This window comes from Vigna umbellata, chromosome 7, assembly GCF_029865625.1.
Source record: "Vigna umbellata cultivar VRB3 chromosome 7, Vumbellata_1.0, whole genome shotgun sequence".
NCBI classification, from domain to species: Eukaryota; Viridiplantae; Streptophyta; class Magnoliopsida; order Fabales; family Fabaceae; genus Vigna; species Vigna umbellata.
Window position 1 is genome coordinate 33,400,953 of NC_142171.1, and position 27,444 is coordinate 33,428,396.

The window sequence follows — 27,444 nt, forward strand, 5'->3', positions numbered from 1 at the left end:
TTGTATCTCTTAGTTTTGGATCTTAATAATATACTCATTGATTCTTTTGGCAATGTAAGTAAAATTCACTGAATCTAACATGAAAAAAAAAATCCGTATTTGTCATTTTATTATGGATAATGATACTTTGACAATATTTTTTTGACAACATTTTAACATCATCTATGTGTCATTATGTGATTGATTCATATTGGTGTTTATGATTATTATTATTGATCGTGGAGTAATTTTGAACCAATCACAGAATGACACGTAGATGATATTAAAATATTGTAAAAAATATATTGTCAAAGTATCATTATCTTTTTATTATACATCTCATTACTAAAAAAAGGTACATTCAAAGAAATTCTTAAAACGTTTAATCCAACTGCTGTCATCAAATCGTCACTGTGATTTTTAAAAAACAAAACAGGACCAAGAACAGTTCAAAGGTTTAACGTTGTTTCTTGAAAATCAGACTGATAAATTAAATATTTAAATTGGACCAGAAAAAATAAAATAAAACAGATTTATTCCGTCATATGCAGATGCAAGCACTGATTTTGTCACGTTTTACGGATCAACTTCTATTTTTCTATGATTTAAAACCATTGCAAATCAATCATCACATTGAACGTTTACAATTCAAAGTAATATTTTAATACGTTTGTAGAAGAAAAGTTGTTAAAAAAATGAAGAAAAAAAAAAGTAGGGCAATGTAAAAGGGGAGATTTTGTTGAGAGTGATGGAAGTTGTAACATTTAACAGTGACATGCCGCCATTAATTGAACGTTGAAAGGTTTTTTATTTTTGAATTTGATATCTGATAATAGGTTACCAATGTGGCCAGCTAGCTAATTATGAATGAATCTGTAGTCAAATACGTTGCTTGTTGAAACAACTCAGTTCCAAACCCAATAACTCTGACTTTATATATACACACACATGTTCAGTTATGCAGGTGTGAATTTAATAATCTTTAAATATTCAACTAAGATCCCTTTTCACTTTGATGTTTTCAACTATATATTAAATTATTTCTTAATATTATCCCTCCATTACTTTTATTTCTTTTTTATTTTAATCATCTCTGGTCTTATGCCAATTATTATAACACATGCCTGTATAAAAAATAAAAATAAAATTTATACTAAAATATGCAATTCAATTTTGTATTTACAATTAGTTCTTATCCTAATATTCTTTTATCTTAGAAGGGTTTATTTCCTATTTAAAAAGAAAGAAGATTTTTTAACATTAAAAATTAAAATATTTTAAAATAAATATTATATTTATAAGATGAACATAAATTATACTTAGAATAAAAATAGTCTAAAATATTTTAACTGTTTCATAATAGAAAATTTTATTGAATTGTATTTTTATTATGTTTACTGGATCGAGTAGAAACATAATATTTTAACTTAAAGTAAAGATTATTTGATACATCTAAATATTTTACATTAATTTGACACTATCCTTACTTTTTATTCTCTTCTTTCTTGAAACAATACAAAAATTTATATTTTTTTAATTATTTTACATTTGTAGTCTGTGTCAAATAAATGTAAAAGTGTACCGTGGTATCATTAGTCGATATTTGGACCTTTTGTGCATAACATAGAGAGAAAAGAAATTTGAATCAGTCAGTACAAAATCCAAATACCTGTTCATGTAAGAAAAAAAGAGTATGCATATTAGGTCACATGGTTTACCTGGACACACGCGGCCCATATGTATCCGTGAGTCATCATGAGTTATCATTTGCTGGGCCCAAATGTACTACTTCAAAGTGACAATTCTTAAATGCACCTCTCTTCACGATTAAAAGTACCTTCTTCTTACAATAATGCCCCTCTCTGAAAACTATTGAATATAATAATATATAATTCTAAAAGTAAAGTTTAGAGGTTGATGATGCAATTTTGTTAACAGAATGTCACTAACCAACAACGTGTTGGTTCACAAACCAAAATTTAAATATTTTTCTTTTGAAAGTTTTTTATATAAATATGTTCTTTTAAAGTACGTAGAATAAATTTAAAAACATTGATTGGTATAAATTATAAATGCACACATAATATGGAATGAAATATTTAAAATGAGTTGACTTAGAAACCCGCTAATCTTGGGACTTGGACCCAACATTTACAAATGTTAGCCCAATACCCTGTTTGGTCTGTGGGCTTGGGCTTATATATCCAACTCTTACTACCCGGCCTAGAAAGTTGTTAAATAATTTAAGTCATACGTTATCATATTAAACAAACAGTATAATTCTAATAAATCATAAAAGATATACTAATTTTCAATTTAATTATTTTCATGTTATCAAATATTATTCAAATTAGGTTATATATATATATGTATATATATATATATATATATATATATATATATATATATATATATATATATATATATATATATATATATATATATATATATATATATATATATATATGTGTGTGTGTGTGTGTGTGTGTGTGTGTGTGTATAGATAGATAATAATGTATGTCAAATAATACAATAAAATAAAGGGGGATTAGAACTTGTAAAAAGGATAAGTTATGCTATTCATTATATAAAATCTTAATTTATTCGTTGTGTTTCTAATTGTGGTACTGTATATTTAATGTTTTCTATTAACTCCTACTCTATTAAAGGAGTTTTATAGAACTCGCATTCTTAATAGTATTCTAATTAGTTGTTAGCATATATTTTAATGTTTTTAAGAAAAATATTTATTTTTTAATCATTATGACACAGTGTCTTATTTAAGGCTGAGAATTTTTAATTTTATGAAGTGTCAACATACTTCAATTGAAAAGTACTAAAAAACTTATGTCTCAAAGTTATAATAATTTTGCAATAAAGATGTCCCTAAGACATAATAATGTACAAAGTTGAATAAAGAGAATTATAATTAAAGTATGAGCCTATCATAAAGAGCATTATTCTCCAAAAAATAATACATAATATAAAAAATGACCAAATTTATTTTTAAACGTCTACCATGTATAAACTAATTCTTAATTAATCTAATTCGTATTTGTTCTAATTCAATGGTAAAATAGAAGGTATTTACTTCTGAATTTAAATTTTTACCATAAAATTTGTGCATCAAGGCTTGAACACGTCACTTTTGGATATATTGAATGAGATTTTGTATTAGTTTGCTCATGAAAGAGATATTTACTCTTCTCATCTCTAACACCTGACAAACTAATATGTTAGAGAATTAAGATTTCTTTCAACCTCGGCAAAAATATAACATATGTTAGTCATGTCCTTAAATCACAACATAGACCTACAATGTTTATTTACATGTTATTTCGATGGGTCGTTGAAATCATTTTTTTATGAATTTTATAATGTAATTAAAGGAAGCTCTTGTAATTGTAATAATGAATTTTATAATATAGGTAATAATAATTGAATGTTTGAAGTACCTAGTGATCTTCATCCAAATTTTATTTAGATATCCTTATAGAAGGAGAATATATTTTTATAATAAATGAATAATTACTAACTTAATATATATTTACTGGAATATATATTTGAACACGTTATGTTCACAAAACTAATAAAAATTCGTTGCATTTTTCATTTTATAATAGTGTTTGTCGGAAACACAGAAAAACATGATAAAGGGTTTGAACAATGTTTTATTTATTTTTTAATAGTGTTTAATATTACTTTACTGGTTAAAAGGTTTGTTAAAAACTCATAGTTTTAAAATAAAGGAAAAGAAATTCTTTGGTTTTATATTGGTTCATTCATACTTAATCACATTCAATTTTTTCTTAAAACCTCTTAAGAGGTTCCACTAAAAAACTGAGTTTAATCATTTATGGTAACAAAATAACCAAACTGGTTAGACGAGTTTCCCCTCTTTTGGTGTCAATACTAGACCAACTTTTAACTTCATTGAGTTAAACGTTTTCAAGTGTTTGAATTCACTTTTGAATCTAAAACAATAAAGGTGTTTTTGAAATCTTACAAAACAAAAGATAACTCTTTTAGAGAGGATATGAAATCAATATAATAAACTTTTGAAAACTTGTAAAAATATCATTTCAAGATAAGTCTTAAGAATTCAAAGAAAGAGACGAGAAAGCGTAACAATATATATTCTTGATAGCAAAAGTTATTCTTTTCTCTTCATGCAAACTCCTTGATATACTTATTCGGAAAAGATCTATTACTTAAAGATTTTGACTTTCTTCGAGGGAGCCTTTAAAATATAGTAAGAAGCTATATTACTTTTTGACAAAACAATTGTGCTAAACGTACAAAAGAGCATGTCAGAGAAATTCCTTGCATATCCTTTCATCTCTTAGCCCTTGTTCACTTGAATGAATTTGGAAGAGAGTGATTGAATGGATTTGGGAGGATTTGAAAGTAAATATTTTATTCTTTATTTGAGTGGGCTTTGGAGGTAAGTGAGAGTGGATTTTGAAATAAATTTTTTTAATCTGTCACATCAATCAAATTCTACACCAATTCTCACAAACTTTACTTCCAAATCCACTTTCACTTATCTCCAAAATCTACTCAAATAAACAACAAAAATTTTACCTTCAAATCCTCTCAAATCCATTCGATCACTCTCCCTCAAATCCATTCAAGTGAACATGAACTTAATGTCCTTCTGATTCTGAGTTGACTTTTCGATAAAGATGATAATTTGTATAGAAAAGAGAGTACAACGCAACATATGCATTAACGCTTTAAACAACTTAAGCGTTTAGACATGATACGTGTCTCAACATTTAACCCTTGTCTGTTTTTATTAACTTTTAAAAGGTTTAGAATATAGCGTTTAGCGAGATTATATGTATCTTAGACTGTATAGCTCTTTTATTGGATATTTTGGTAACTAGACATTTTCTTATGAACTCTTATTAACATACATTAAATGCTCTTAATTATTATACAACACTTAAAAAATAAGGTTTAGTGCTTCTAATTAGACAATTAAACATTATTTTCATTTTAGAAATTATGTTAAACAGGTTTGTTTATACCATATTGTTTTAATCATATATCATATATAACTATGTAATATTATGATTTTTTTTATCATTTCTGTCTTATTATTATATTAAAATTTTTCTAATTTATTTATTTAATAAAATAAAACAATTGAGCTAATAGTTTAATCTTATGTCAATTAAAGTGAAAATTTATTAATTTTTTTAAAAAAAGAATATTATAAAGATTTGTTAGATATAGTGTCATTAGGAGACCAAGTAAAGTAAAACAAGACACCGTTGACGTGTATAGGAACCACCAATAGAAATAAGTGTATTTCTTAGGCAGCCAGGGGCCCTACTGTAATTATGTATATCAGATATTTTCTCTGAGCTACACTCAGATATTTACGAACCGGTCCGAATATCTGCCCTCCCTTTCTGTCCACTTTCAACTTCAATCATACTACAACCCATTATTCTAAAATAATTATACTCTTTTATTAATTCATTAATTAGTATCACTAGCTATTAATACTATATAATTAATTATCTTAAATATCTTGTTAGGGGTTTGTAAAAAAATTTATGGAGAGAGATGAAGTCAGCCAACAAATTTTCCATATTTTGAGAGGACTAATCTCTAACTCTTCATCATGATCCTTTCCCTATTTTATAATAATTCATTTGTTTTGTTTTATTTAAAATTAATTAATTATTTAGATCGTAGCTAGCTAGACCTTCCCAAAATAAAATCCAATCAACTTGTGTGATCTGATTTAATATATTTTTTTAACAAGTATATCTTATTTAGATGGTATTGGTGAAGGAAAATTAATAAAGAATCAAGTGGAGATTGATTTTCTTAAAAAATAAATAATAAAATGAACCAGCATTGACCAGAGTACTGGAGTAGAGAGTTGAGAGTATTCCTAAATTAATTAACCCTGGTTGAGCGATGCGTGGTGGAGGTTAACCCTAGTTAAGAGATTGGATGCTATATAACAAGACAGGAGGGCATAACATTGTTCTTCGTGCTAATCTCCTTGGCTCTTTCTGTTTCTGTCATTTAGGGTTTGTGAGTGTTGTCAATGGCTTCTGCAGAAGTTGAGTTCCGATGCTTTGTCGGTGGGCTTGCTTGGGCCACTGACAACGATGCTCTCGAGAAAGCCTTCTCACCGTATGGCCAGATCCTCGAATCGAAGGTCCGTTAGTCGCAGGGATCGGATCTGACACCATTCGGATTTGGATTCTCTTGATCCTTCTTGATCTGTGCTCTCTCATCTGTTTTGCGTTACTTGATCTATGATACTTGTGTTACTATAATGATTCTTTTATTACTCACACCAATCGGTACGTTCATCTTCATCTTTGATTCAAAGGCGAAGATCGATCGGTTTTAATCTGTTTCTTTTTTTCTTCATTTTCCCTGAATTTCACGGTTCTGAATCCGATCTCACGCGCTTTTGCTTTTGTTTGTGTTCAGGTCATCAACGACCGTGAAACTGGAAGATCAAGAGGGTTTGGATTTGTGACCTTCGCCACGGAGCAGGCGATGAGAGACGCTATCGATGGTATGAACGGCCAGAACCTTGACGGCCGTAACATCACCGTCAACGCGGCTCAGTCCCGTGGAAGAGGTGGTGGAGGCGGCGGTGGTTATGGAAGCGGCGGTGGAGGTTACGGTGGGGGTGGCGGTGGAGGAGGATATGGACGAGGTGGTGGTGGAGGTGGTTACGGTGGAGGCGGCCGCCGTGAAGGTGGTTATAACCGTAATGGTGGTGGTGGTGGTTATGGCGGGGGCGGCGGTGGATACGGAGGTGGTGGTTATGGAGGTAGCAGGGACCGTGGATATGGTGATGGTGGGTCCCGCTACTCGAGAGGAGGTGGTGCTTCCGATGGTGGAAGCTGGAGGAATTAGGGTTATTTTGATTTAGGGTTTAGTGGCTGAAAACAGGGGAGGGTGTTGTGTCTTCCTCCCCTTGATATATTGTGGTAATTTTAGGTTTGGAATATCTTTGTGGTTTGAGCACCTGTTATTGTTTCAGTGTTACTGTCCAGTGGTTATCGTTTTTGACCTCTAAATTAATATCCAAAAAAAATGAATAGTCATTATTATGTCTAGGTTTATGTTTTACTCATTTCTCAATTCTGAAGAAAATTAAAAAAAATGAACCTTTGAATTTAATTATTTTACAATTTTAATTTTATTATGTAAACTGTTCATACTAGTTTAGGAGATAATAATGAATATATGTATATTCTTGAAATGATTGAAATAGTCCATAAATAAAATTAAGTAAATAATCCATAATATTTTTTTCATTGAATTCATATTCTTAAGGACGATGACAGTTAACAATTTTTTTAACAACCTATGTCACTGTTCTATTAACAACTTATGTCACTATTTTATTGTCACTTATCATTGTAAAAAGGTTGTACAAAAAATTATAAAAAAACATTTTTCTATTTTTAGTTGAGGTAGAATATGAGCCATTACGTGACTCCGACGGAGAAGTACGGAATTTCATGATTCTTTTCTTGATATCTTATTACCACGTACAAAATTATTTTTTGAGGTATTATATTTCTGTATTAAGTATTTTTATTATAATTATTATATGGCTTGCAATTTCATGTTTTATTATTAAAATTAAATTATTATACATATGCTTGATTAATGATTATTAAAAAACTCATTTTTCTTCTTAATAATATCTAAAGTAAAACTCAAACATAAGAGCTGTTTATACGTAATATTATTAAGTGTTACTATTTTAATGTAAAAATGTTACCATTATCTTCTATATTTTAATACATTCATTTCTAATATCTTTAATTTTATTTTAGTTGTGATTAGTTATTTCAATTTTATACGCATAATTAATTATAACATTCTATATAAAATTTGTTAGATTGCTTTTTAATTTTTACGTGATTCAAATTAAAAAAACCATCATTAAATTATAAATTAAAGTAATAATGTTTTATTATTTTATGTAGAAATTACACATAATAAAAATTAATCTAAAATAGTTAAATAAAGAAATAAAAAAGTTTAAAATTGTAAAGTTAATTTTAATTACTACGCATTAAAATAATATTTCATAGTTTTTTCTAACAATTTTTATTCTTGTTTGGGATTTTTCTCAACGTTTCTCGACTAATATCAAAACAGCTATGATTTCAACATGTTGGGGGAAGAGACGTGTCTTAGATGGATTTTGATTGTTCTTAAAATTATTAATCTCGTTAATACTAAATTGGTCATGAAATTCAACTGGTCCAATTCTATAAAATAAAAATAAATTTAACAGTTTAAAAATAAAGTATAAACTAATTTTAATAATAATAATAAAAAGACAACAGTGTTTTGATGTGTAATTTAGTATAAATATATTTTTTTAAATAACTATATTTAAGTGATAAGTAATAATTATTTTAAAATAATATGAATAATAGCACACAACTATGAAATATTACTAAGATAAAATTTATAAAAGATAAATAAAAAAATATGACTTGTACTTTTTTACATCTTAGTTTTGACAATTCTTTTATTCAGTTAGGCGATGTGACAAATTAAAATATAGGTTAAATTTTACACTGACTACTAAGATGATATGATAGAAAGGAGAAATACGTAGACAATTCTCATATAATTAATCTTTTATTTATCAAACAATTCAACACCCCTGTCCATATTATTTTCTTGTATTTTGCGAGTGTGTGCTGAAACTATTTTTTTGTAACGGGAAGCTTCTTTCCTAATTCATCTCCCTCAACTTTGATGAACAGAACAAAAATATTACGTTCCATTAGTGCAAAATTAATATACTATATCAGGCTATTAAATTGATGGTATGACAACTACGTAAAAACACGGATATAATTAAGTAATTGCTAAAACATATATTAGATTGATTGTAAAAAAATATCTATAATATATATATATATATATATATATATATATATATATATATATATATATATATATATATATATATATATATATATATATATATATATATATATATATATATATGTGTGTGTGTGTGTGTGTGTGTTAAATCGGTTAAAAAAAATTGATTTAATATATGTATATAATATTAGTTAAAATAACAACATTTCAAATAGATTACACAAATCTTCTCTACTTTTACCAAGTTCATTCTTTTCTAACCATCCGTAATGCTACTTTTGTTTTTTTTTTAACTAGTTTTTCTCTCATTTTATAAGCTACATCTTTTAAGTTTCAAAACCTTTTTTTTCCTACCTCTTTATCATTTCTTACTAATGTTAGTTCATGAGATCTCAACCACCATCATCACGATAGCAATTTTGATGGCATACACCAATCATGAACTCTTGTCGTCATCAACATGTTTTTAGTAAATTATATATATTTTAGATCTTGTATTAAGAATCAAATAGTATATGATTTCATTTTAAGTCTTGTATTTAGGGTCAAGTATTGTATGGTTTGTAATATTAACTTAACGAAGGATGTTCCACCGTAGAGCACGATGACCACATGGTAAGCTCTTATTATAGAGTTTTCTTAAGAAGGAAGTGATCACGTGTCATATTCTAAGCAGAGAAATACTTGCTAAAGTGGATTATCACATGTCACTTTAAGAGTGGACAATTTTTAGGATTTTTTGTTTACTTTGGAGACACCTTTCTTTATAAATAAAGGAGTCTTCTCCCCTTGTAAAATCACTTAATGAATTTGAATGTTATTATGTTAAAATGCATGCAAACATATCTTGCCTCAAGTCAAGGCTAAAGCATTCCACGAGGTCCCTCTAGTCACCTTTTTCCAAAGTTGGCCCAACCTCTCCCGAGATCCATCAAACACCTTCATCCCACCACAAATATTCGTCAAAGTCGTGATCACTACCCCCAAAACTGCGAGTACCATCACCATATCCATAGCTTTCGCACCAATTCCACCTTCAGAACTTTATCTCCATGCTTTGGCTCAACCTAGCTCGAGGAGGACACTATCAAGTTTAGTCTTCAATATTGTTGTCATTGTCACTCAATGCGCCTCATCATTGCGAAGTCACTAAAGTCCCACACATCATCATCAACAACATTAGAAATTGCAGCTTACGAACCAAATATGCAACGAGCCCTTGTAGCACCATTCAAACATCACCTTGTCAGCGACAAACCTGGATCCAGAATGCAACAAACCGACGATGCGACATTGTCTGTCTTTGTTAGGGATGACAAAAAAATCCGCGGGGTAGTCAGTACCTGCGAATATTTATTACCCGTGGGTAATGGGTAGCAGGTATTTTAATATTCGCTTCTAAACGGGTCGAGTATGAGTATTAAACTATCCGTCACGCAGATACCTGTTACCCACAAAAAATAATAAAAAATATTAAATTTTATTTTTTAAATTAAATTTAATTAAAAATTAAATTAATTTTTATTTTATTAGGTTAAATTTAATAAAAATTAAATTTTAAGTTATATTTAATTTACTTTATATTATATATATATATTAATTTTATTTAAAAAATATATAAAATATATTTTTTTAATTTTTTGCGGGTATCTACAGTTTTAAAATGCTCGCATGTATTTTTTATGCAAAAACCCATACGGGTAGCGGAAAGGTTGCAGATCAAATATTTATTTTTCTAAATTGGGTTACAAGTAAGCATTATCTGTATCTGACCCGACTCGTTATTAGTTATTGCAAATAATTGTAATATATTCTCAACTATGTAGCTAGTGGGTAGAAATCACTTTTGAAAATGGTTTTTTTTTTTTTCAGTTGAAAGTATTAGATCAGCTTTTCCAAAACTGATTTAACATGTCTTCAATATACATCAGCATATATTGGATAAGTTACGAAACTAATATAATATGCGTTCTAAAGTAATCTAATATACATATTTCGCATTTGTGTTCTTTAAACACAATAGAAATAAATTCTTTTGGAGCCGCGTCAACCTTAATAAAACCTCTAATCTAAATCTTAATCAATTTTGAGAAATTAGAAACAATCACAATATCAATAACTCACATCAACATCATCATACAACTCTCTCGATGATGTCAAATGGAATTATATTAATTTTACAAATATTAGAAATAAGGATCAATCTTTATTTTATAGATTAATTTTGTAAAAATAAATTAAATATACATTCACTTATTAAAATAGTATTAGAGTAATTTAAGCTCTTTTGAATTATTGTGTTAAATAATCATAAATATATAATATTTCATAAATCTATAATATTATATTGAGTTTATTTTTTCTTTTACGTGAGAAAATATATTAGAGATACCATATTAAATATATTATAATATATAAATGTGGTGAAATTATATTCCAAAGATTAAGTTATGTATAAATTCATTTTGTAATATTTTTTTACTAACATCATGATTTTCATAATTGTCATTCTAAGAGTGACTTTAAATGTTATATTTCTATTAAACCACATTATCAAATAGTCTACTTCAACATGTTGAGAGAATTTCTATTCAACATTTTGTGATTTTGGTAATTATCATTCTAAGATTATTCATAGATATTCTATCTCTATTAAACCACATTATATAATAATCTACTTCAACGTTTTGAATAGACATGGTTATCTGTGATATTAAAAATAAATATAAAAGTTAGATATTTTCATTTAAATAATAATAATAATTTATTTATTTATTTAGGTAATAGAAAAAGAAGAACATAGTTAACTTTGTGCAGATTGCATAATATTTTATTACATCAACATACAGTCAATAGCTAATTAATAAAAAATTAGTCCATATTTTTTTTATCATGCTATTTATTTTTCTTCTCATTTAACAAATTGCTAAAATATAGGTAACTTTTTAAGTTTACGTGGTAGAATGAGAAAAGCGTTGTAAATAAATAAAAAATAAAAAATAAAATAAAACTTAAGTTAAATGATAAAAAATGTAATTAAATTTTGGGACAAATAATAAAGAATAAGATATTAAGGAATAGTGGTGGGGCTAACCATGGCAGTCACAGTCTCTGCCATTTTCACGTGTGAATGTCATAATATAAAAGCTTTTGGTCAAAAGATTGGAAAGGTTTGACTCGAAAATCGTCATTACTGCTATGCTAATAATAACTCATTCTCGAATCAATATCAATCATCCAATCATTTATGTTTATTGCTCTGATTAACAGAGAAGAAGAAAATTCAGAAATAAAAAACTATTTATTAAGAATTAATATTTTAAAATTAATTATTTTCCAAAATATTATCTTATTAGTAAGATTTTTTTTTCTTCAAAAAATTGTCCTTCTATCTTAATTTAGTTTAAGATTATTATAATTCATGAATATTAAATCTCAAAGTTATTTTAACTTTAAATATTTAAAAATATTTTTAAGATAATAATATAAATTGCAATAAAGTTGTTTCTATTAACATTAAATAATCTTGAAATAACTTGCAATAAAGTTTTTTCAATCAACATTTTAAGGATGTTAATTATAATTAGGGATAAAAGTAGGTCGGGTCAGACACAAATAGTGTTTATTCGTAATTCGACCCATTATCCTTCTGCTACTCACATGAGTACTCGCTTAGAAAATATCTGCAGGTATTTTAAAACACACAAGTGTCTGCGGATACTCGAAAAAAATTTTAAAAATATATTTTATACATTTTTTAATAAAATTACAAAATATTTATAATATAAAGAAAATTAAATATAAATTAAAATTTAATTTTAATTAAATTTAACTAATAAAATATAAATTAATTTTATTTTTAATTAAAATTAATTTAAAAATAAAATTTAATATTTTTTTATTACTTTTTTGCGGGTAGTGAGCATCCGACCCATTTAGAAGCGGGTATTAAAATACTCGCTATTGTTAACCGCGAGTAATAACTATTCGTCGCGAATTTTATTTGTAGATACATGTATCTGCAATTTTTTTTGTCATTCCTAATTATAATTATTATTTATTAAATTACTGTTTGTTTTTCTTGGATATTATCTTTTACATAATATATAGGTGGAAAATGAATGGATTAAGGAATCACATTATGACTTTTTTTTTACATGGATAAAGTAATTAAAATATATTGTGTTTTAATTTTTTATTTAAATAAAGAATTTATCTTTTTTAAATAAATTTTTATTTAAAAATATGAGTTTAAAGTTTTTTTTTAAATTATTAGTCAAAATTTAAATGCTTAAATAATATTTAATAATTTAGTTTCTTTTAATATCTACGTGTATGTAATGTGTATAAAGAAGGATGGACAAGTTGTGAAATTTTAATTTTTTTAAATGAATTTTAAATTCTATTATTATAATTATTTGAAATATGTTTTTAAAATTCTTAATATTTTATTCTAATAACTCATTTTACCTTAAAGAACTTCAAACTCACTAAATAAATGAAATACTCTATTAATTTGCCTCATCCAATTTATACAACTTGAAATATAAGAATTTAAAAAAAAATCAATATAAGTTTAAAATCATGGTATATGAAAGGAATTATACAAATGTTAAAAATGGGTAATTATTCAAATTTCTAAATTTACATAATATATCGTTGAATTTTTTTTATTATACCATCAATACAAAATATACTTGAACTTGATTACTACTTTTTCACACAAAATTATCTTAACCATGGATACATCCATGTAAAACGTTTCTCAAATGATAAAATGAAATGTCTAGAAACTGGAGTTATGATGTTCAGAGATCTCATAAGAATATTTTTTTCTCATTTTCTTTCTCATTTATTCAAATAGCGAATTACATAAATACTTAACAAAAATTACATTCTTAGCATTATTTATTTGTCTTTATGGTTCTAACATTTAATTCATTACATTTCTTTTGCAGTTATAGGTTGTTATTTGCGATTTTGTATTTTTAGCATTTGCATCTATTTATGTCAAAGTTACACATCTTTTGTCCCGATATAATTTGAATCTTTATATACAACACTATTACTATTAGTTTGAACGTTTTTATTTGTGTATTCTAATGGAATATCACATTTCTTTTTGTTTATATACTTAATGTAAAAATGAAATAAACTGAAACACATTATATAATATATTGTAGGTTTTCTTATTCATTATTTTTTGACATAAACATTATGTTGAATAAAATATATTATTTTCATATAAATAAATGATCTTATCAAATTTAATGATAAAATCATAAAAGTTTTTTAGAGTAAATACAAATTTATTCTATTTCTTCTAATCTGATCAAAATAGTTTTTAATTGTTTAAGTATTGCAAAGTGCTATCGGATTATAAAAAAAGAAAAAGGTTAGAAAGATAAAAGAAAGGGAATTATTGAGAGAGGAAGAGAAAAAGAATAAAATTGAAGGAACCTTAAAAGTACCAAATTAATAATTCTTCATGTATTTAATAGCATTCTCTTCCTAAATTTAACATCATTCAGTTCTATGTTTTATCAAATCTCCTATGTGGGTGTTATAAATATTATTTTACAAAAACCTCCATTTCCTTCTTTTTCACTTTCTAGCAAAACATTATAACTAAAACAAGTAAAAAATATAATATCTTTTAAATATTCCATATTTAATCGTGGAAAAAACTTTTAAATTTAATTAATTTTAACTGAATGTTGGACCATGTTACAAAACATTATTTAAAAAAGAAACAAATTAAGAAGATAAACAGACATGGTAAATAGACAATAATATAAACATTTGAGCAAACTCATCGTGGTTATGAATTTCAACGAGAAATACTATAAACATAAGCTATGCCAAAGGAACTTATAGCACAAGTCGTAAATTAAAATCAACTTACTACGAGTTAGTTAATTTTAATTTATAAGAAATATTTTATAGATAAATTTGTGGCCACGTAAAATTGAATTTCTATTTATAAAAAAAAATGTTTTTGTGGTTGTGAATATTCTGACACACAAGTTTGTCTGTAAAGTATGTAATTTGGGTTATTTGTAAAGGAGTATTATTTGTGTAAATAAAAAGCAGTTTAATTTATTAACGTAATTAAAAAAATCTGGACAGATGATGTGGTTGTGGAGGAAGAAATGTTGAGGGAGAAAGGGATGAAAAAGACAGAAACAGAAACACCTAATTAATCCGAAAACAGAGTTGCAGACAGAAAGTCAAGAAGAGAGAGAGAGAGAGTGAAGAGAGGGAGGGCGAAAGGAGTGAGATTGAAGCCAGCGCTCGGCGCTTCTCTCCCTTTGACCCTCACCCCACCAATCTCTTTCGTACTCGCTACATATATATCATTCTCCTTTTACTTCATTCACCCATTCAATCTCTCTCTCTCTCTCATAGGAACCGGATTTCAGATCAGGTCAGATCCATTATGAGTTCCAACACGAAGACGGACACGAAGGAGACAACCTCGAGCTCAACCTCGAAGGAGTCGAAAAAGAGGTTACCGGATTTTTCGCAGAGCGTGAAGCTGAAGTATGTGAAACTGGGGTACCACTACCTGATGTCACACCTGGTGACCCTGTGCCTGCTCCCTCTGATGTCCGTAATCCTCATACAAGCCTCTCAGATGAAGGCGCAGGACATTCAGGAGCTCTGGGCCCACCTCCAGTACAACCTCCTCAGCGTCATCGCTATTTCCGCCATCCTCGCCTTGGGATCCACCCTCTACATCATGACCCGCCCCACCTCCATCTACCTCCTCGACTTCTCCTGCTACCGTCCCCCAAATCACCTCACCGTTCACTTCCAAAAGTTCATCCACCACTCCACCCTCACCGGCGACTTTCTCCCCTCCTCCCTCGATTTCCAGCGCAAGATTCTCCTCCGCTCTGGTCTCGGTGAGGAAACCTACCTCCCCGAGGCCATGCACTCCATCCCCCCCCGCCCCTCCATGGCCGCCGCCAGGGAAGAGGCCGAGCAGGTTATGTTCGGCGCCCTCGACAACCTCTTCGCCAACACCCGCGTCAAGCCCAAGGACATCGGAATCCTCGTCGTCAATTGCAGCCTCTTCAACCCCACGCCCTCCCTTTCCGCCATGATCGTCAACAAGTACAAGCTCCGTGGCAATGTCAAAAGCTTCAACCTTGGCGGCATGGGCTGCAGCGCCGGCGTCATCGCCATCGATCTTGCCAAAGACATGCTTCAGGTTCACCGCAATACTTATGCCGTCGTCGTCAGCACCGAGAACATCACTCAGAATTGGTATTTCGGGAACAACAAGGCCATGTTGATACCCAATTGCCTCTTCCGCGTTGGTGGGGCCGCCATTCTCCTCTCCAACAAAAGCTCCGATAAAAGGCGAGCCAAATACAAGCTTTTGCACGTGGTGAGGACTCACAAAGGGGCGGATGACAAGGCCTTTCGGTGCGTGTACCAGGAGCAAGACGATGCCGGAAAAACCGGCGTGTCTTTGTCGAAGGATCTCATGGCAATTGCCGGTGGGGCTCTTAAGACTAACATAACCACTTTGGGTCCCCTCGTGTTGCCTATAAGTGAGCAACTTCTTTTCTTTCTCACACTCGTTGTGAAAAAGCTTTTCAATGCGAAGATGAAGCCTTACATCCCTGATTTCAAGCTCGCGTTTGACCATTTCTGCATTCACGCTGGTGGGAGGGCCGTTATCGATGAGTTGGAGAAGAATCTGCAGCTTCTGCCTCTGCACGTGGAGGCTTCGAGGATGACGCTGCACAGATTCGGGAACACCTCGTCGAGTTCGATTTGGTACGAGCTGGCTTACACGGAGGCGAAGGGGCGGATGAGAAAGGGTAACAGAGTGTGGCAGATTGCGTTTGGGAGTGGATTCAAGTGTAACAGTGCGGTGTGGGAAGCTCTCAGATACGTGAATCCCTCACCCAAGAGTCCCTGGGAAGATTGCATTCATAAGTACCCAGTTGAGATTGCATAGTTTCATCTGAAAAATTCTGGGTTTTGATTTCAGATTTCTTGCGTCAGGGATATATATGTCTCATCTTCTACTACATCTTTTCAAACTCCATTGTAGACATCGATTGTTCTGTTTTCATTGTTCCTTGAGTTGAGCTTTCGACATTACTGTATGATGATGATCATTACATGATTTTTTTTAAATCTTCAGATCAGTGTTAACTGGTGCAAGAGTTTGGATTTAGTCAGAAATCTGTTGGAACTTTGCTGCCCCTAGAGATTAGGTTCTTGTTGTGCATTAAATTGTGGAATTGCGAAGAACAACGAGTCTTCAAAATGAGTGCAGTGTACCTACCAATTAAGCATATGAAAAGCGAGGATGGCCGAAATATCGTAACCTAACAGCTTCAAAAGGCTCGCTTTCTAAAACAAAAAAATGGCACATGGCCATGCCGATTGCAAGCTGCGTCTTTTATTTCATTTTAGGTATAAATATGATTCCGCGTATATCAAACATTACTCTTGGTTAGTTGCTATATATAGATTACTAATTTTCTGAGAATTTTACGGTCTTAGACAAAAAATAAATGAAATTTAGTCAGCAAATAGATTTTTTTTTTAATAATCTCCATTTAAATTTTATGATTGTGAAACCTGATTTTTTAACACTTTATTTTACTACTTCCCGCAACTCTTTCTTCTTTTAATCAAAGATTAAATCGTAAATTTAAAATAAGATTGAAAATGAGTGGGGGGCAAATAAAAGATTGGGTTAGGTATTATTTCTGCTCGTTTTGGAAATGCATGTTTCCCTTGAATAAAATATTATTATTTTTCCCTTAAAAAATATAATATTCTTCTTTGCCCATCTCACTCACAATTGTTTAATTTCAACTTGTTAGGGAGAAGAAGACACCTTTCCTTTCTCTTGAATATCAACTTCTCTCCACTTACATCTTCTTCTGTAAAAGTGAAAAGTAACTAAAAAGTAGAAAATGCGAAAAAGTTAGATTTAAAAGTGAAAAGACTAAATTTTGTTTAATATTTTGGATTTTGGATGATGTAGGTTATTTTGGTTAGCAGTAAAGTGACGAAAAGAGAAGGCTCTAGAATGGTTATCTTCACGTTTTTGAGATATTAATAATGTTTGTTCCTTTTGGGTACATAGAGAATTAATCAACTTTTAATCTTAACCATGGAAGTAATGGATAGTTTGGTGAGGGAAGATATATTGATTAGCATCTAATTCCGTGGTAGGAGTATACTTAGTTTTAAAAGACATGGACGTGGCTATCGGTGTAGGCAATAACTTTTACAATGCATATTGGTCATTCAACCACCACCTAGGGTGTCAATATTATATTGCCTCATTATTAGTGCTTCTATATGCTATTAATAAATACTGTTTCACTTTGCATCTCTAATTAACTTTCAATTTTTTAAAATAGTTTTTGAAGCTACATTTTTCTTCGTCATATTTCAAAACTCTATAAAGATTTTTGGCTTTATCGAATTTTAAAATTCGATAGAGGAAATAAAAAATCTCTCAGTCAGATTTTGAAATTTAATAAAAACAATTTTTTTATAATGTTACTATGGACTTATACTTGACTTGACCGATCAGGTACGATTATCTACTGACTTGAAAAGAACCGAACGGTCAACATGTAGGAATCTCAGCTGTTTGGTCCAACCAACAATTATGCGCAGTTAAAGTGCAATCAATACGGTAACGATTATTGATGGCTGGTTAAGACAGATATTAAATTAATTGATCAGATTTTTATCAACTTTATAAATAAAGGTTTAATTTCGAGGTAACTCACCTTTTACCCACTATTGAGTTACTAAAGGCTTACAAAGAAAAATTCTGACTTGAGCATCAGAGTGTGTTTGGCAGGTCACCCCCTACACCGATCGATTATCTGGAGCGAGGAACAAGGAGGACGTTCGACACACTGAACTTTCAGACAAACGGTTATCCTACATTTGATGAAATATAAAAAATTTAATATAGAGTTTTTTTGAATTGAATTTTAAAAAAATTTAGAGTGCAAAATGAAATAGATGAAACAACACCATCAATAAAATTTCTTTCTTTCTTAGATTTTCCAACCAACAACATTCAATCAAAATCCCAAATCCACAAATTTTAAGTCAACAAGAACACCAACAATACTCATGAATCGTGGTTCTTTGTAAATACCTACCAACAAGATTATAGTATTTTTTTAGTTTTGTTCCCAACAGGGTGGTAGGAGATTAAAAGACGAACTTTGTTTTGCATAAACATGGGAAACGGTTTAACTAATTCAACTAAATTTATTTTGACCCACAAAAAAGGGAATTGAACCGGTTTGAATTTTTTATTAAAGTGTCCATTTAACTGAAATGAATTAGCTCAGTCTGACCGAATAAGCTTTATTAAAACAAGAGAAAAGGGGGTTAGAAAATGAGTAATTTATAAGCTGTCTCACCAAATAACTCAACATAAATGTAATCACACAATTACATGAATGTTATCATCAGTTAAATGAAAGTAATCCATAGAAAAGAAAAAGAAAAGATGGTTCATGAAAAGGACACAACATTTAGCATTTATTATCTTGGCGTTTAACTTAAGCATATTCTATATTCGAAAGTAGCATCTGTTATTTAAAGTATTATAATGATAATGATATCACAAAAGGTCAAGCATAAAGTCATGAAAATGAATCGTGTTCGATTACAAAGAAAAATAAATAAAAGAAATTATGGCATGGAAATCAAGAAAAAAAATATTATTTTAAAAAGTAGTAAATATATTAAATAAATGTCTAATCTCAAATTATTTGCACATTAATTTACTAATTAATTTTTTATGATGGAAACAACTTTTTAAATTAAGATATATTTTTTCTAATAGATTTAATTTTGATAAATAATTATAAATATTTACTATTGTAAAATTATAACTCTTTTAGTATGGGAGTCGATTTTCTTATTTTCAATGAGTTTTTGTTTACTTTCTATCTTAAAGTTCAATTCTCATTTGTCAATACTAATTGAAGAGTAGTTTAAAGACCTTTCCAAACTAATGTTAATTCATCTTCAAGAAAAAAAAAATAATAAATGTGTGATTAATGAATAATTTATTATCATACTTGAATCTCTACTTGTAATTTTTGTAACGGTTTTTTTATTATTGTTGGCCTATGGCAAATATAACTAATCTTGATTAAGCCTTTAATTATAATAATTTTTTTAAATTAATTCATTTTACTTTGTTGTCATGGCACCAATTTATAAAAAATTTCACCTGTTTTGTTATGTATAAAAAGTTTCACCTGTTTTGTTGGTTAAAGAATGAACTGTCTAACTCTCAATTGAAGGAATAAAATATATTATATAATAAATTTTAAAAAAATATTAAGTTACTTTAATAAAATAATATATATCAATTTGAACGCTATTCCTGTATATATTTTAAATAAATGGAAGAAGAATAGTGTTAGGAATTCTGTATTCTTTTTCATTCATATCAAATGAAAAAGAAATCATATAAAACCAAAAAATTGGCATATTCTTTATTTTCCTTTTATTATGAAATACACAAATATTTTATTTCTAGTAATTTATCTCGCAATCATTTTCCACTGTATAATTTTCTCTCAAAAAAACCAATACTTTAATTTTCTCTCTAAACTGCAACTCTATGGTTAAAATCCAATTAGTTAATATTTTAGAACTAACAAAAACAAAAATTTCTCTACGCTTTCTACCTAGAAAAGTTAAATTTGATTAAATATAGATTTTCTTTTAATGTTTAACTCATTTAATTAATAAACGTTAATTAATTTTGAACATTATGTATAAATTATTTATATTTTAATTTAAGCTTAATTACTTTCAAGTCTTTGAAAATTTAAAATTTTAGGCTATAGGACAAAATTGTTACATTTTTCTTTAAAGTATACGTCATTTAATTTTTACTTTTAACTACGTGACATAAGTATTATATTGTCGCATATTTTCCTTCCTTAGGCAAGAAATGAAAATAAAAGAAAAGATAATAACTATAAGGACTCAATCCAATAATATAAAAAGTCGGAGTATCCGAAAGATAAAAAAAGAATTAATAGCAATTTAATTGAAAATAATCAAATTTATTAGGAATTTAAAATTTAATTAAGTTTTCAATTTATTAGTTAAACTTTTTTATACGACATCTATAATTTAGGTTTGACATTTTATAGATAAATTAATACCATATAAATATGATTAGTAAATAACGGTATAATCTTAGTGATAACCCACATATATAAACTTTTTAATAAATATTTACAGGAATAAAAGTAAGAAGTTAAAATTGCTTTATATACAAGTTAATTAGAAAGAAAATATTTAAATATTTTAAACATTATTTTAAGTTTTGTATAATTTAATAAAAAAAAATATTTATAGAAAGAAGAAGAGGGCTATAATTGAGAATGTAATAACATAACCTAATTTCATATTTAAGAAAGATACATGCATGAGTTTTGGTGAAGGAAGTGGTTAGAGGTGGAGCTCGGTGAAGGAGCTGACACTGTTTCTAAAATGGCGTCAATTACAACTGCAGGGAAAGAAGTAGAAAGATATACAGGTTCGTTTCACAGTACACATAGCCATTGCTTGAAATCAGTTTGAGCTTGAAGAGAGTGGTTCAAAAGCCTGGAGCAAGCAAATGAAACAAAATGAAGAACAAGTAATTACTTGGATAAAAAAAGCGAAAATGAAAGATGAAAAGAAAATGTTATACGTGAATTAGTGAAAGAGGAAGATGGTGTGGATTTGTAATTGGGAAGTGGAACATGGCCAGACTCTATGTGTCTGAGATCGTCCAAGAGTATCTGATAGTGTCTCTTAACATCTTCAACGGTTTTACCACCGACTGCTTTGGCTACATTGTGCCAGCGGTCAGGGGTATCCTTGTCATACTCTGCAAGTGCCTTTTCGAAGACCTTGTTCTGTTTTGGGGTCCAAAAGGAATCAGAAAGCTTTTGTTTGGAGAAAGTGGTTGAGGCCATAAGAAATGGAGAAGGAAGAAAGAAGGTTGAGCATAAAAGTGGTGTGGTCCTGCGTATAAATAAAATGGCTTGAGGTTGAAGATTAGTGGGTTGTTGTAGGTCACTCACAGCCGAATCTCGGTTGCCAAAAGTTTCTGCTTTAGAACCACTGAATGAAGAACAACATGGTACGACCAAATCATGGGAATCGGTTTCTGATGAATCTGGTTCTGGATTTCATATCTTTTGTCATCTTCGTCTTTTTTATCTTTCTCATAATAAACTTCCTCTTCTTCATCGTTATCTTCTATAAACGGATAAAAACTTATTTTTCTTACCAAGTACTCGTTCTGTAACCCACTTCACCGAGGTGTTAAGAATGAGATATTTTGAGACATGGTTCCAAATGTTTATTTACAGTTTTGTTTTTTTATGAACATGGACTACCATCAGCCTTCTCTTTTTCCCATGTTCATAGTCTCTCCTTTTTGCTTAAAACATTACACATATTAATATGATATTGCCATTCATACATTCAGCCCACACACTTTTTCATTTCATAACGCCAATTAAACCAAGAAATGAAGACGGGAATGATTATTAGAAGTGACTTTAAGTTTAATTCGATCTTCACAAAATCGGTTTGTAAAATAAAGTTTATATCTAGTTATAAATTATGAATTGATCTTATCTCTAGTCGATATAAAACCTACAACAATAATAAACAATGGTCCTGTTGTGATGAGTGAAGTTGAATAATGGCCAACACGAATGTAAGGGTGGATGTGTGTGGTGAAGGAAATAAAGGAAACATGCCACATGAAAAAAATGAAGAAGAATCTGGTTTACAAAATCCGGTTTTACAAATCCAAACCCAAGAAACTTATATGGATTTCGAAACTTGCTTACGTGAATTTTATTTTATTATGTGTGGATTTTTTTTATTGGATTTCAGAATTAAGTTATGTGTGAATTTTTTATTTATTGCTTTTTGAAATTCAGTTAAGTGTCAATTTTTTTTCATCAAATTTTAAAATTTAGTTACTTATGATTTTTGTTGTTTATTTAATTTTAAAATCTGGTTAAGTTTCATTGTATTTTAACTAGATTCCGAAATCTAATTAAATGTGATTTTATTTTATCAAAATTTAAAATTTAATTATATAAATTTTCATTAACCGAATTTTATAATCTAATGGAGTCCTTAACTTATTTAATATATATTTTATAGAGATAAAATGGGAACTATAGCAAAAGTTGGGGTACAGAAAGAAAACATGGGGGTGCAGGAAGAAAACTTTATATTTTATATCAAAATTTATTAAATAAACACCTTTTACAGTTTAAGATTTTGGCCCAACTTTAAATATTGGAGTGTCGGATATTATAATTTTGTAATCTTGGTCTTTTAAATTTAAAGCGTGTAAATTTAAACCATCACGACAACTGCGATCTTTTTGTTGTCAAATTACTAAAAAAATCCTCTTCTAGAAATTGAGTTAATGATCTCTGAGTACAAAGAATCAATCGCTAAAATAATTAGAGAGAAAATTAAAACCTTAATTATTAATTGTAGAGAAAGATTTAAGATTTAATAACTAGCTGTCGCATTTCTTCTTTTAGCAAGCATTCACTGCGACTTCACTTTACTTTTCTTAAGATGAAATATAAAGGTTAGTTACTTCTTATGCCATTACTTCAATTTCCTGCAGATAGTTGTTAAAATAAAACAGCCGCAATTAATGTGTTTGTTTTTATATAATTCTTACAATTAGATAGATCAGATCCATTGAAATAAAAGATATTGAGTCTAAATTTCTTCTTGCAGAAGATTTTTTTTTTAAATATTAGTTACAAATTTAAAAAAGAAAAACATAAATTAAATTAATTTATGGATAAGTTAGAATTAATTATGTAAAGAAGCTAAATGAAATGTCTTCTATAAATCAACTCACTCATATATTGAAAATGGACATTGACGACAATATCCGATGTATTTCCACCTACGGGAGTGGCATACAGATGAATAATTTTATGCATGTTGACTTTGTTTATTCCAGTTCAGCATAGCATATATATATACTCATTCAAACCAACGACTTGTTCATTCCCATTCTTCCCGATTACCCTTTATTCTCAACTCAAATCTACACTTATTTACAATTCCACTTTATATATATACCTTTTCTTCCTTTTATAATTCCACTAACCATCCACAAATGTATGAATTTAAATTATTATAGTCATTGGCTATGCAAAAAGTTGGAAATAATCAAATTAAATATTTATTTAGATAAACGAAACTGTATCATAATTCCAGTTCACTTAACCAGATTATTAAAGTAATTTAAACTGTTTTTAATTACTTGAATAATTTTAGTATTATAACTATATCGTAAAACCGACCGATCTATCATTGATCGAACAGTCAAAGTTTTTCGAAGAATATTAAAAGGTCATTTTCAATTCTAGAATACTGCGAATTGAATGATTTTTCAATAAGTCGATAGGTGATGCTTTCTTTAGGTATTAACATTGCAAATCGAAAATATTTACAAATAAATATATTTATCAATTTTTGAATTTTTTGGGTTGTGATTAGGCAAACTCTAATTAAAAACCCACTTCAAAACCTTTCAAAACCTATAAATACAGAAGTAAAGTAAAAAGATAGGTGATTGTATTTGTTGTAAATTTAAAATTTTGTGATAACTGATCAAATATAAACTTACTTGAGGGTCAGAATGCTCTTGACAGGTACCACCCGTTTTACTGAGAGTTTGAAGACGAATAATAATTCGAAAAGAGGAAGTTAGAGAATTAAAAGAAAAGTGTGAATAAATGTTTTCACTGTAATTTTTGAGTTAAGAATGATTTTAAGAGAGTAACACTCGTGTTTGATTATGGTAGTTGAATATATGAATCTTGATGGCGTTCCATCTCCTTTTTCCCATTTGGAACATTAGAATATGGGAAAAAGAAGTAGGTGTCTGCTACTTGCTGGTTTATTTAATCCATTCAGGACATGTTGTATTGCCACTTGCTAATAAAGAAGATACAAGATAACCATGAAATAAATTTGTTGTTGAAATGTGTGTATTAAAGAGAGAGAAAGAGAGTGTGGTATAAATCTTTATTAGGAAGGGAACACAGATACATATACTACATTGTTGCACACAAAATATATCAGAATAAAATGACATGAGTTAGTTTAGTGTCTGCAAGAAACAGGAACAAACCCATATGGTTTGTGAATAAAATGCATCATCTATAGATAATATAGACACTGCTTGAGATCTCACGGTCTCTCTCTTCACCCTCACGTTTGTCTGTACTCCATAATCTTATCAATACTCCCTCACTTCCTCACTCCAAAATTCTATATTGTAATATTGTCTCAGTCTTTTGTGTCTTTGTTCTTAGTGATTGCTCCAAAAACCTTCATGTGATATTGCCTCTCTTTATCCATTCACGTTTTTTTTTCTCCCGTTAAGTTTTCAACCTACATGGGCTTCCTTCTTCACTGTATTTATGTTCGGGAGCATCATTAAAGTCGTGGGACGATCATAGGAACACTCTAAAATCGAAATGTGAGAGTTGTTGAACATTATGCAGAAAAACTTGCCTGAATTTAGATGAGAACTGCCCTTTTAATTAAGGTATTAGTAGCTGGAATTATTTGGAACAGCATGGCTCCACCTTTAAATTTAAAGCTGCTTTAAAATGATATCGATTCACTGGGAAAATCACCAACTTTTGGATTTGGAATAATAATTTGAATCTAAAATGTGCTATATTCTCTCTTGGTGACTACTTTTGAATCCTATCCCTAAAGAAAAAGAGTTATGTAAGCATCGGTAAGGAATTAATTGCTTTTTGAATGTGTTTGTCCAAAACGCTACTTCAGTTAAGAAATTTTCCTGTGCACTGAACTTGGGTCGATCGAGGAAATGCTCTGAAAAGTATAAACTCTTGTGAGACTCGTGGCATCTTGTCACCATCGTCGTATTATTACTGCATATGTACGTAGTATGTTCTGATACATGTTTGTGCATAGCATGTTTTGTGAACAATGGCGTCTGCTTTTATCTTTTAAGTTTAGATAAAGGCCTCTATAAATATTTATGAGAAAAAAAAAAGAATAAAACAAACTTTTCGTATCATCTAAAAATACCAAGTTAAGATTAACTTATTAAAGAAACTAAATTGTTTATTAGAAAGTGGTTTTTGAGCCTAATTCAATTCTACAAACTGGTTTGTAAAATGAGGTTTGCATACCATTTATATATTATAATTTGAGCTTATCTCTAGTCAGAATTTCCAACACATCCTCTTTATGTCGAGTTATAAACATCTCGAACGTGAGAGTAGAATTAATGGATGATCCAATAGTGGTCCGACAATGTTGTGTGCGTTTGTGCTTATTACTTTGATACCTACCAGACAATGGGTAAAACAGAATACTCACATAGATCTCGTTGGAATAGGTTCTAATAATAACTCTCATACCATATTAATAAGTGTTTTTTAGGCTTACTGAACTTCACAAAACAACTTTCTAATCTTGTTTTAACTTTTATCGGAGAAGGTTAATTTCCTTATTTTTTTTAGAAGAGAGAAGTTTTGTTGAACTTCACCTTCTCCCAGATGGCTGATAAAGGAACAGTTGCAGCTGCAGTGGGACTGCTAGCAATTGCAAGTTTAGTATATGTTTCCACTGCTGAGGTGTGAATTGTCTCTCTCTACGATCATTACAATCAGTTGTTCATATATTTTGGATTATGGTCAAAAACAGACAACAAAAGTAAGAATTATGTTGTCAGAAGTAGGGTTGATGGCTAGCTAGGGTGGGATTGAAGACAAAATATAGTTTGAGCGTATTTCAGACTCCATATCTAAACCCTTATAGTGAGAGTGTACATAACCATATATAGGGATGGATCCTATCCTTATACTAAGCGAAAAAACCTTTAAGGGTAAAAGTTCATGAATGTAGCAGATAGATAGCTAGCTAGGTACATGACAGTATATCAGTCTCTGCTCCAAATTAGAAAACAGTGTCTATTTTCAGACTGAAACAAAATTGCCAACGCAGAATGGTGAAATGAACAGAAGAATTAGAGAATATAACCACGAAACGACTTTATGAAGCCATGTGGGAATTCTTCTGGGATTTGACCAAAAGAGAACAAATACCATGCATTTGATTTTTCCTTTTCTTAGAAAAATGTCTGTTTTAAAAATGATTTTCATGTAAACGATCCACTTATGTGACAGACAGATCCAGCACATGTAGAATATGTTTGGAAGGGAAGAAACTGAAAACAAAAGGAATATATTTAGATGAAATTTGGAGAGTACGAGAGAAATTAATAGTGCATGGCAGCTAGCTTGTTGCTTCTCTGTAACCACGAGTTTCATATTGGATGGAGTACTCATACCTCAATTATGCTTACGAATTATTTTATCAACTGCTACTGTTTTAGAGTCACGTTTTCAAAATAAACAAAAAAAAAGAAATTTGATTAATGTGATCAAAATGTGACTTATTAAAAGTATTTTAGAAATAAAAGTATAAGAA

General features: G+C 29.4%; 2 protein-coding genes and 1 pseudogene across 2 annotated transcripts; 2 read left to right on the top strand and 1 right to left on the bottom strand.

Annotated features, from left to right (window-relative positions):
* The first annotated feature begins 5,981 nt into the window (after positions 1-5,981).
* On the top strand, positions 5,982-7,095 carry LOC124842526 (uncharacterized). The gene is made up of 2 exons (XM_047319030.2): positions 5,982-6,163; positions 6,445-7,095. The coding sequence occupies exons 1-2, from the start codon at positions 6,050-6,052 to the stop codon at positions 6,877-6,879; spliced, it is 549 nt and encodes a 182-aa protein (XP_047174986.1). The 5' UTR covers positions 5,982-6,049; the 3' UTR covers positions 6,880-7,095.
* A 7,983-nt stretch (positions 7,096-15,078) lies between these two features.
* Positions 15,079-17,046, top strand: LOC124847771 (3-ketoacyl-CoA synthase 4 pseudogene; annotated as a pseudogene).
* Positions 17,047-21,311: 4,265 nt separating this feature from the next.
* Positions 21,312-22,144, bottom strand: LOC124847772 (protein RADIALIS-like 6). The gene is made up of 2 exons (XM_047325330.2): positions 21,617-22,144; positions 21,312-21,528 (listed from the first exon to the last, which is right to left on the bottom strand). The coding sequence occupies exons 1-2, from the start codon at positions 21,882-21,884 to the stop codon at positions 21,521-21,523; spliced, it is 276 nt and encodes a 91-aa protein (XP_047181286.1). The 5' UTR covers positions 21,885-22,144; the 3' UTR covers positions 21,312-21,520.
* Positions 22,145-27,444: the final 5,300 nt, after the last annotated feature.

What these genes read in the sequence shown, in the direction of transcription:
- LOC124842526 (XM_047319030.2), top strand. Translation starts at nt 6,050, where the DNA reads ATGGCTTCTGCAGAAGTTGAGTTCCGATGCTTTGTCGGTGGGCTTGCT. An exon ending in GCCAGATCCTCGAATCGAAG is followed by an intron (nt 6,164 to 6,444) that starts GTCCGTTAGTCG and finishes GTTTGTGTTCAG; the next exon opens with GTCATCAACGACCGTGAAAC.
- LOC124847772 (XM_047325330.2), bottom strand. Translation starts at nt 21,884, where the DNA reads ATGGCCTCAACCACTTTCTCCAAACAAAAGCTTTCTGATTCCTTTTGG.